Source organism: Anguilla anguilla, chromosome 11 (genome assembly GCF_013347855.1).
Source record: "Anguilla anguilla isolate fAngAng1 chromosome 11, fAngAng1.pri, whole genome shotgun sequence".
Taxonomy (NCBI): domain Eukaryota; kingdom Metazoa; phylum Chordata; class Actinopteri; order Anguilliformes; family Anguillidae; genus Anguilla; species Anguilla anguilla.
In genome coordinates, this window is record NC_049211.1 from 11,400,449 (window position 1) to 11,411,453 (window position 11,005).

Genomic DNA, 11,005 nt, shown 5'->3' on the forward strand with positions numbered 1-11,005 from the left:
TTATCTTTTTCCTTTATAAAATGGCTGTACAAATTTATAGGTTTACATTCAGAAACACTAAGTACCGCAGATTTTTCTGTTCATGGGTGTAATAGATAACGTGTCATTAATAGAACAGTATCACCTATAATATGTATGCACACAAATTCATATGTACGCACACTAATTTTTGTTTTTTTCCATTATGCATTGAGAACATTTTCAGCTTTCTGCCTGTTGTGGGAGTTCTAGAATTCTAGTTCCAGGCCTATAACGTTTGTTTTTGTTTCTCCTGTTAAATGTACACTCACCAGCTACTTCATTAGGTACAACTGTTCAACTGCAAACTGCACCTGTTAACGCAAATATCTAATCAGCCAATCACGTGGCAGCAACTCAACGCATTTAGGCATGTAGACATGGTCAAGACGATCTGCTGAAGTTCAAACCAGGCATCAGAATGGGGAAGAAAGGTGATTTAAGTGACTTTGAACGTGGCATGGTTGTTGGTGCCAGATGGGCTGGTTTGAGTATTTCATAAACTGCTGATCTACTGGGATTTTCACGCACAACCATCTCCAGGGTTTACAGAGAATGGTCTCAAAAAGATAAAATATCCAGAGAGCGGCAGTTCTCTGGGCGAAAATGCCTTGTTGATGGTAGAGGTCAGAGGAGAATGGCCAGACTGGTTCTAGCTGATAGAAAGGCAACAGTAACTCAAATAACAACTCGTTACAACCGAGGTATGCAGAAGAGCATTTCTGAACGCGCACCACGTCAAACCTTGAAGCAGATGGGCTACAGCAGCAGAGGACCACACCGGGTGCCACTCCTGTCACCCAATGAAGTTAGCAAGGTTTCACACACTTGCTCACATAACTCAGGTGAATGCACTTATATGCTTTTTAAGTTTACATTGCTTGAACGAGAATATCTGATAAATTAAATAGTATCAAATAGTACTATATGACAATTATGGAGTGTCATATAATTTAGTGTATTTGAGTACTTTATCCTTTTAAAATGTTTTAAGTTTGCTTATATTTAATAGTTTAACAAAAAAAATCTAAATATTTTTATGGTTGCCAGGATTTTCTTGTGATTTAATTAATCAGACTTCAGCACGCCGGCTCATGTGGGAGAATACTCAGTACTGTTCAGTTTCATTTAGACTGAAGTCACACATTTTTACAATAAAGTCACCACTTTACAATAAAGCATCATTTGGAAGTCAAGGACATCCTCTTTCATTGTGTATAAACTCTTGTCCTTCACGTGTTTGTGGTCACATGTGACCGCTTCGAAGTTCCCCCTGCAACCGGCCTTGAGTTTCTTTAATAGTTTAACAAAAAAAATCTAAATATTTTTATGGTTGCCAGGATTTTCTTGTGATTTAATTAATCAGACTTCAGCACGCCGGCTCATGTGGGAGAATACTCAGTACTGTTCAGTTTCATTTAGACTGAAGTCACACATTTTTACAATAAAGTCACCACTTTACAATAAAGCATCATTTGGAAGTCAAGGACATCCTCTTTCATTGTGTATAAACTCTTGTCCTTCACGTGTTTGTGGTCACATGTGACCGCTTCGAAGTTCCCCCTGCAACCGGCCTTGAGTTTCTTAGACAGGCTGTTCCTGGAATGTGTGATGAAAAGCATTAAACTTGTGACCCAAGTGTGTTTAAACCACACACTGATACAATGCTGATTTTATGAGAACGCATATCCTCCATTGACCTGGAGGACTTTTTTTTTATTTTGTGTTGGTTTTTATGTATAAAAATGTTTCAATTTTGTAATTAAAAATAATTATGAAAAAGTTTTAAGGAGAGCTGAAGGACTATCCATGTGAAATTTAAACAATGTTAACGAAGCATCTTTAATTTTATCTTTTTTTTTTACTGAAGTATTGTTAAAATAATTAAGCATATCTTGCTATGTAGTTCATTAGCAACACGAACAACATTGGTTTGTTATTTAACTGCATCAACATTAATGAACACTAGAATCTATGAGGATTATTTATAGTGCTATGATGCTAGATGCTAGTGCTAGTCTCGTAGTAGTGTGGAATAGACCCTCACCCTAATACAATTTTCACACAATGGGAATAATTCACTGCTGACTGCTTTCTGTAAATAAATAAATGTAACATTTATTCAATTTTTATGGACATAAGGTAAATGACTGTTAAACTAAAATCTAACCAAAAATGTAAATAATTTGTTGTTTCTTTCCCATTATTTCCAGCTGCTTTTATGAATGACACAACAAAATGTGAACAGTTAATATATAGTGTTACTGTCCATGATGAAATAGACAGGTTTGGAAGTTTACCTTGACTCCCATCTTGTGCAGCAGGTCTGCATACTAACTTTGCTGCTGAAAGGAAAACGAGATGCTGAGAAATTAAACACTCAGTGATTATATTAGCTCCTGCAAAATTGTCAGTTGCGTGCCCGGAGACACGAAGGCCTCGTTTACCTCATTATCTACTGAGCAACATTGAGGGGTTGCTATGTATATTGGTGTCCACTAGATGGGACTGTTTTCTCCCATTTGGAAGATGGAGCCTTCCTTCAATTCCACATAATGTCTCAGCTGTATAATAGTGCATCAGCTGTAAAATAACGAGTTCTAAAATAAACATGAATCATTTGACAGGTTTTTGTAATTCTACTTGGAATTATGATTGTATATTTAAAAAGTGCGACTTTCAGGTTATATTTTAAGGGATTTATAATGCTGGACTCCTGAAGAGGATTCATTTACAAAATAAATAAATATTATCTTGGCTGCAAAGGCAGACATACAGAGAAACAGGATTCTGATTAAATCATGTCCCCTTTAAAATGTAAAATTTTAAACATCTCAGCCAGTGACATAGTGTAAGGGACTCCCTGCTTAAACTACACAAGCACCATGGAAGTAAGTCAGTCCATGAGTTATTGTGGAAGTCTTACCACCTTACAACTATTATAGAAAACCAACAGCAGTTTTAAAATGCTGAACATGCCTCTATCTAAACTAATAAGAGAGAAATGCAGTATCCATATTTCAATGCAGATGGAGGACTCACCTCTTCTTGTGCAGAGAAATTAGTCTTGAAATGCATCTGCAAGCTAATTGCTTCAGGACTGTTACAGAATGCTTTTTGGTTTTAGCTATAATTTTGGTTTATGCCGGAACATTTACAGGTTAAGGTGTGTGCGTATGAAAGGAGCTACAGATGCTAGCTAGCCGTATGACTCCATGCTATGATTATCATTATTATGTCTTTTATTTGTATTACTTTTTGTGTTGTTGTTGTTATTATTATTATTATTATTATGTTGGTACTGTCAATCACCAAGACATCTGTCCAATTTCACAATTTCTTCTCAGACCACTTCTCAACTTGTCCCGATCACTGTTGATTCTCCTCTTCCTTGCCTTTCACCAGTTGCTTGGATGCCTACAGCAATGTAAGTATGTGGTTCTTCCTGTCCATAATTCATAATATATTCAACCTCGTTCATCTCCATATATAAGATTCATCTTTCTAGTTGCAAGCTGCTCTGTAGCTGTCTCACTTATGAAATCAAATTCCTGCAACATTTCCCCACCCAGTGGGAGTTCTAACACAAAAGCTGCATTTTAAGTGTGTACACTAATAAAATCACAGACTCAGCAAGGTAAGGTTGACCCCTCAAAATTGTCAGGAGATCACAATTAACATACAAGGACCACATTCCTGTAGTGCATGTTTTATTGAAAACAATAGTACAACTGGAGCATAAGCTAACTGAGCAAACAAAAGCTTTGTGCAGTATGTGCAATATAAACATACTCTTGCCGAATATAGCATATGAATATTATCCATAAAAGGATAATAACAGCTGCCCAGATACCTTCTATGGTTAAAAGAAGCATTCTTATGAATGCTACTTCCCATTCATTTCTTTAAATGCTGATAGGGTTTGCTGGAAATAGTCCAATAGCTGAACCAAAACCAAAAGTGAAAAAGCAAATACTACAAATAAACTGCTCAGAATATTCAACCCAGAAAGGTCATTACAATGTATCTGTGCTACAAGTCTTAGGCCTAATTTAGAGCAGGGACAGGCCTTCACTAATGCACTATACCTTGTGCTGCCCTTTGAAGAGGGAGGATAGAGTTAACGGGGGACCATGAGATGCTTTGGGAGACCAGATTGTTCCTGGGTGTGATCCTCACCAATGTGATGATACACAGTCATCAGTGGCCGTTTGGTTTTGCTATGTAAGTGCTATCCAGAGACGGCTGGACATGTCAGTCTCTGTATGGACAGTTTAGTGCCAATGAGCACTCAGGGATACAATTACAGCAATGCTTTGACACAAAATGAAAACCGAGAAAAGTCTAAAACCTGGAAAATCACTGTAATGTGTATCTCTTAAATCTCTTTGATACTGAGAAAGATATGCGCAGATATGTGGTCTAACCCCCCCCCCCCCCCCCACCCCTGCACCCCCCCCAACGAAACTTTATCTAGCCCCAGTATATAAGCAATCTATTACAACAAAATAGCACAGAAGGTCAGATAGTTCATGATTAATTTCTCATTTCTGTACACCATATTTCCTACCTCTTGACACTGGGTAAGTGAGCATAACGGGGTCAACCTCCCACGCCTCCTCAACTTGGGACCCAGTATGTGAATGTAGATCTACTACAGATATGAACACAGAGAACAATATCGCCGCCCCCCAACCCTCCAGTACAAAAAGGATAACGCTGCTCAGTTCCGCATTTCATTCCCTCTTACGCAAGTGGACGTACATGACGCCACTGCAGAGCAGGAGGGGTACGCACACCCAGGCCAGAATGAAGCAGTAGCCAAAATGTCCCAAGTTAGAGTCTGGGGCCCTGCCCAGGATGTCCGAGTGATGCAGGGTGTAGATGAGGGTGGCAGCGAAGGCGGTGAGACCTATAAAGTTAAAACGTAGCATGTGAGAAACTTAACGTGATTCATTTAAATCTCTCGTAAAATAATATTATTAGGGTTTGTAATCTGGAGATCACACACAACCTAAGATCTGAGAATTTTCTCAGTTTATTTTGATATGAGAACATTTGTTAACTAAGGACAATATTATTTCAAGTATTTTATCTGTATTTATTTCATATGTTTAAAAAAATCGATCATCACTGAAAACAAATAAGACTATAACGAAAAGCTTTATATTTTTATGTCCAGCACTGTACTGCACCTGCAAAGATCTGGCATAGCCCAGTGATGTAGAAGAGCCCTCCTTTAGACATGGTGAAGAGCTGTCCAAGGAAAACCAAGAAGGAGATGGATGAGAAGACTACAGCCAGTACCATCAGGGCCTGGACTGCTTGGAGCCACTCTGCACAAGAAGCAACAGGGAAACAATGAGAAACCTTCTCACGCACAAACCAGAACTGGAGTCAAAGGGAGTCAAAGTCCTTTTCACATTTGAAACACAACTAGACACCGATTTAAAGCTTGATTTTATTCAGTGAATGACACATTTCTTACGAGGGGGTGCAGTGATCATACCTCCTCACACAGGGTGACATTGCTAGAAAGAACTTTTTGTAGCAGGGCATTCTTTGTATTGCAAGGGTCTTTGTGTACGTACATTGTTATTTTGCAGTAGCCAAAGTCAATATTCATTATCGCTTTAGAACCTCGAACCAGACAAAAAGTTACATGGAAAGATACTCCACGGCACTTATTACAGGGTAGGGGGGGATGCCCTGTAGTCTGAGAAATATTACCAGTCTGACTAACCATCTGACCCTCTAATCATCCTTCACTTTAATCGGCTATACAAACCCCTCCCTCTTGTTCTGAGCACTTTGATGAAAAACAGTGGCCATATATCACCAGCATATCAGTGGGTGCTGCATATTTGTAATGTTTGGGGGTGGGTGGGGGGGGGTGGCTTTTCCTTGCAAAGTGCTTTTAAAAAAAGGCAGGATAAACATAGAATGCATTCACAATATATATGGTAACAATTGTACCACACTGCTTTTAAATTCCAGAGCCAGATCCATTATAATATGCCCAAATTTCACCATGCATCTGTGTGCTGAATTTTGGAAAAGAGAAATACAAATGAAAAGATGAATATAATAGCTGCTTAAACACAGGGTTTCGTTGAGCATCACACAGCATGTCTTGATGGGCCTTATGATTCACTTCTGGGCAGAGAGCCTGCTAAATACATGCATAACAATGGGGGAAATTTTAGCAACAACAGCACCACTCGCTACACCCATAGAGGTGAAAAAGAGAAGCACTGACCAGACAAAAATGGCAGAGAAGCCCGAGGAACTTACCAGTCTCCTTTGAAGAGGTGCACAGCCAGGCCTCTGTGGCGTTGTCGTACGTACATTTGTACCAGAGGTCGGAATTGCTTGTACTGTCCCAAACCCACCACGACTGAGGAAGCAGGACAGGAGGGATAAAAGCACCAATGAAAAAAAAGGCTGACGAATGCCAGAATGATGGGAAATCAATCCATATGTGTTCCAAAACGAGGGTGTGGTGGTGGGGTGTACAGAGTGAAATTACAAAATTATGAGGGAGCCTCCTGGATGGATGTTGTGAAGGTTAAGTGCTTTTGAAGGAAAGGAAGAGGAATACATTTGCATTTTACATACTCAAAGGACTGTTCAAATGATCAGTCACAGCCAAACGTATCTCTGGATTTTGTGCACCAAAAGAAAATGGTACACTAATATTGTCTACAGTGTCTCAGTGCCCCGTTTTACAGTTTTGACTCTAATGGTTAACCGTTCAGGTCTTCAAAAAACATTTTACCCTTGCTCTGAGTTATGACAGACATCGGACAATGAAGGCGGTGTCTCACCTTCTCCATTGTGGCAATGAAGAGCATGGCTAGAGTAATGAGGTGAAGTAGAGTGACGAACATCAACAGGAACGCCATCGTGTCCAAGTCTCACCAGGCCGCACTGACAGGTCCTGCACACAGGAGAGCCCACCTCAGATCTCACCCTAGTGTCTGCAGAACAATGGCCCGGGGTTTGCTCTCCAGAGATGCACGGAGTGCGTCTCTATCTACCACAGAGTTGCAGTGCTTCACAGCAGACAGGCTTGTAACAGCAGGTCGCAGGCTGAACCCTAAGGTTGAGAGCTGCTCTTGAATGCCGTATTGTCACTAGGAACAATTAGCCACTTCATGTCCTGGGATTATGGCTGGCTGTCACTGACAAATGTGTGCAGCACAGTATTTGAAAACAAATTTTTTGTTGTTTCTGAACAGTTGAATTACAACTTACTCTACCATTGACAACAGACATAATTTATCATCTGAAGTAGCTGATTTTATTCAACAGATTTTTTTTAGTTCCTTTCGGGGGCGGTGGGGGAGTTAAAATATGGAACTGGTACCAATGTTTATTCACTCCATCCTCCAATTTCTAACATTAAATTTCTATTCACTACTTTTGTCACTGTTATCTCTAAATAGTACACATGTATATGATTGAAGTACCTTAAATCATAGATGTATTTACAAATAATGTACTGTATTAACCCCAACAAATTCTGGAAAAGTAACATGAGTGCAGATTAATTGCTATAGCCTCAATATCTCGTTGCAATCTTGGGTCTGTCCGGACTCCCAAGCTGACTATAACCAACAGGGCACAGCAGATAAATAGTGCAAATGAAGAAGAAATCAAATAAAAAACATTCGGCAATACTAAATAAGTAAAATGACCATGACATATATTCCTATTTCAAAACATCACCCGTTATTTGATTGGCAGGACCGTGGCCTATCACAATACTGTATGCAGTATGTGACGGATGTTCTGCACCAGAAGAAACCAGGCCTGTTTGCGCCAGAGTCTGGGCTGGAAAGTTTGAGTAATGAAAGGAGGCCCAGAAAGAGGACAGTGCTTGCTCTCATGCACGTTTAGCTACACTGGAACTCTGTACTCCTGTAGCAAGTCTTCATTCAGAGCATGTTCCTGCCTCCAGGTATCACAGATTAATTTATATTCCCCCAAAAAAATTATTTATTATGTGAATTTATTCCCACCATTCCTTTTCAGTCCAGTTCAGATGAGAGATGAGAGGTTGGATTTACATTTTCAGTTACAGAACTGCAATAAGCTCTTTGCAGTAATGAAAAACAAATCTAATTGCTGTTTCGAGAAAGAGTACACAGGCAGTCGTGTTTCCTAACACATGGTTTCTATTAGAGTTTTTGCCAAGCAATCTGTGCCAGAAAAGAGTATGACCAAGCACACAGCCGTGTGTGACTGAATCAAACGTATTTTCAACGTGTCTTGATATTTAATTTTCCACACAGCAAGTTTTGCAATATGTTGAGGCAACTATGCCCACAAATATGAATAAAAATGGCTATTTTTATCAGTGAATATGCACGGCGCTGCAATTTTCTTTTCCATCTGGCAGCAATATGGAGAGTGAAACCATGTCTGAATCACACTAACTTCCTAAAAATGGGCTTCCTTCTCCAAAATAATATCAAATAACTGCCTCTGCCACTTTAAGGTTTAAGCCACCTTTAACATAATGACAAAGAACAAAGCATAACTAAGGACCTGTATGCTAATAATTACATTTACCCTAATAATTATATTTGTGTAAATAACATTGCTTCAAATAACATCAAAAATATTTTCCATTCCTATCAAATGAAAATGGTTATACAAGTAACATTTGTTCAGTTTGTTCAAGCAGATTGTTTAATAAAGATTTAAAATACTGAAAATATTAAAACCATGTTCTGTACATAACAGCAATGAAAAACAATTCCATTCTGAACTAAGTAGCTGTCCATTGTTAAATACTCAAATCTCTCTCTCACACTCTCTGTCTCTCACTCTGTCTCTGTCTCTCACTTGCTCCCTCCCATTGAGATAGAATTAACATTAAGCATTAAACTAAATGGCTAAACAAAGGTCCACTTATGACATATGAAAAAATAATGAATGACAGAACATTCCCGAACTGATTGTTAGAGGATTTGAGCATTCCAACTCACCTTAAAGTTTATCTTTCAACTCCAGGAGCACCAAAACAAACGCACGTTTCACTATTCCTGTAACGGTATTCTGATTTTCCCTCTTGTCGCCCACTCCCTTTCCTCTTGCCTTTCCCACTACTACTCCCTCAAACCCTCTTTTTCAGAGTAGAAAAAAATAGAGGGTTAGGAATGCAGAATTATTTTTTTCCTACTCTCAACGCCCATTTCCTTTCGGTAGAACTCCCTCTTTGCCTCCTCCGCTTTCTAATCTTAGGTCTACTACCTCAGAATGACACAGGCAGACCCACCCAAAGAGGAGAAAGGGAGAAGGCCACATGAGAACAAATACAAATGCTACCCTGACGGAGATCACGTCTGCTCGCTGAAAATGTGCATGGATCCGCTGGGCACAGCCCCGCTTGCCAGCTGTACAGAGCAGGATGGTTTTCATTTCCATGGTCAAATTAACCCTTCTAAGAGTAAGCTTTTTGGAATCTAAATTCCCAAGTCAGTGTTCACTTTCTATTACCAGTAGTGATTGTTACATTAGCATTAGAATGTTCAGTTAAGAACATTATAGTCATAATTTGTGATCTCAGACAAAGGGCTAATGAAGCAAAAAGACAAATAAATGAAAGAGGAAAGATAAAAAGGAAAATACTTATTGACAGTTTATTAGCACAATTTGCATGACTGAGCCAGTGTATTTGTTCATATTATATTAATGTGTAACGTGTCAGGTGGTAACCATTCTACACTAGGGATGCTTTCTACAGATTCTTTCATTGCACTGTATATTTTTCCGGCATTTCTCTGGCCCAATAAAGGTCAGAAATTTATTGGACATTCATTCTGAACATGCTTAATATCAGTTAATTCAATACTGCACCTATATGTTGAACATGCAAGGTGCCACTGGCTCAGAACAGCAGGGGGAATCTGGACACCCAAAATAGTTAATGAAGATAAATATTATGCTTAACATGTTTATTTTTACTTGGGTTTGTAAGTAGCATATTTAAAAAGCCATTGGGCGAGCGCAAATAAACGGCCCCATACCAAAAAAAGCATGCCCTGTGACTCTAGGTCTCAAATAAGTACATAGAGAGCATTATGAGATAGTGAACAGGAAGATAATATCTGTGCAGTCAGGCTGCTACCGCCCGCTGTTGAAAATAATTTCAAATTCATCAAATTACTGCTCGTTAGAGATCACATTATTTCTCATTAGCCTTCATGACCATGCCACCCACAATGAGCGGAGACCAAGAGCTTCTCTTTACGAAATGTACGAGATCCATGAATTTGGAATTAAACTTTACTACATCTTCAGTTTACACGAACAAGAAAGCCTCTCAATATTCTGCAACACCTGAATCATGAGGAAAAAATTGTGTGCAGCGTAAACATTATGTGTTTAAGCATTATGACATTTATTTACGCAACATTAAGAATTATGAGTGCCTTGAAAACAAACAATAAAGATGACAACAATAGCAACAACGACAACAATGACAGCAACAACGATGACAACAACAAGAAAATAAAAAATAAAAGAATAATAACAATAATAATAATTGTATTTAGCAGATTGTCTTTTCCAGATATTTTGGGATTATACTTTGGGGTTATACTTTATTATACTTTACACATCTAAAATTTACACAAACAAGAAAGCCTCTCAATATTTTCAAAAAATTATCAGTCTTAAAAATTGTGTGCAGAATACACGTCTAAAAAATAAACAACAACAACAACAACAACAGCATTTAGCAGATGCTCTTTATCAGAGCAATTTACACAGCTCTCATTCTTTATATGCAATCCATATAAACTTGCCAATCGGGTCAAGTATTCTGACTGGTACAGCACTAGAGTCCCACTTTGGAATTAAACCTACAACCTTGGAGTTGCAGGTGCAGATCCATTATCATTATGCTACACTGCCACCCAAAACCACTGAAAGATGTGACAGTAAAGAATCACGATAGTCCCTGTCCATCTTTGTA

The 11,005-nt window shown here is 38.7% G+C and overlaps 1 protein-coding gene across 1 annotated transcript; it reads right to left on the reverse strand.

Annotated features, from left to right (window-relative positions):
• Window positions 1-4,544: 4,544 nt before the first annotated feature.
• emp3b (epithelial membrane protein 3b) lies at window positions 4,545-9,378 on the reverse strand. Its single transcript, XM_035381088.1, has 5 exons — window positions 9,015-9,378; window positions 6,846-6,958; window positions 6,313-6,415; window positions 5,214-5,354; window positions 4,545-4,930 (listed from the first exon to the last, which is right to left on the reverse strand). The coding sequence occupies exons 2-5, from the start codon at window positions 6,921-6,923 to the stop codon at window positions 4,755-4,757; spliced, it is 498 nt and encodes a 165-aa protein (XP_035236979.1). The 5' UTR covers window positions 6,924-6,958; window positions 9,015-9,378; the 3' UTR covers window positions 4,545-4,754.
• Window positions 9,379-11,005: the final 1,627 nt, after the last annotated feature.

What these genes read in the sequence shown, in the direction of transcription:
- emp3b (XM_035381088.1), bottom strand. Translation starts at nt 6,923, where the DNA reads ATGGCGTTCCTGTTGATGTTCGTCACTCTACTTCACCTCATTACTCTA. An exon ending in TCATTGCCACAATGGAGAAG is followed by an intron (nt 6,416 to 6,845) that starts GTGAGACACCGC and finishes CTGCTTCCTCAG; the next exon opens with TCGTGGTGGGTTTGGGACAG. An exon ending in GCTATGCCAGATCTTTGCAG is followed by an intron (nt 4,931 to 5,213) that starts GTGCAGTACAGT and finishes TTAACTTTATAG; the next exon opens with GTCTCACCGCCTTCGCTGCC.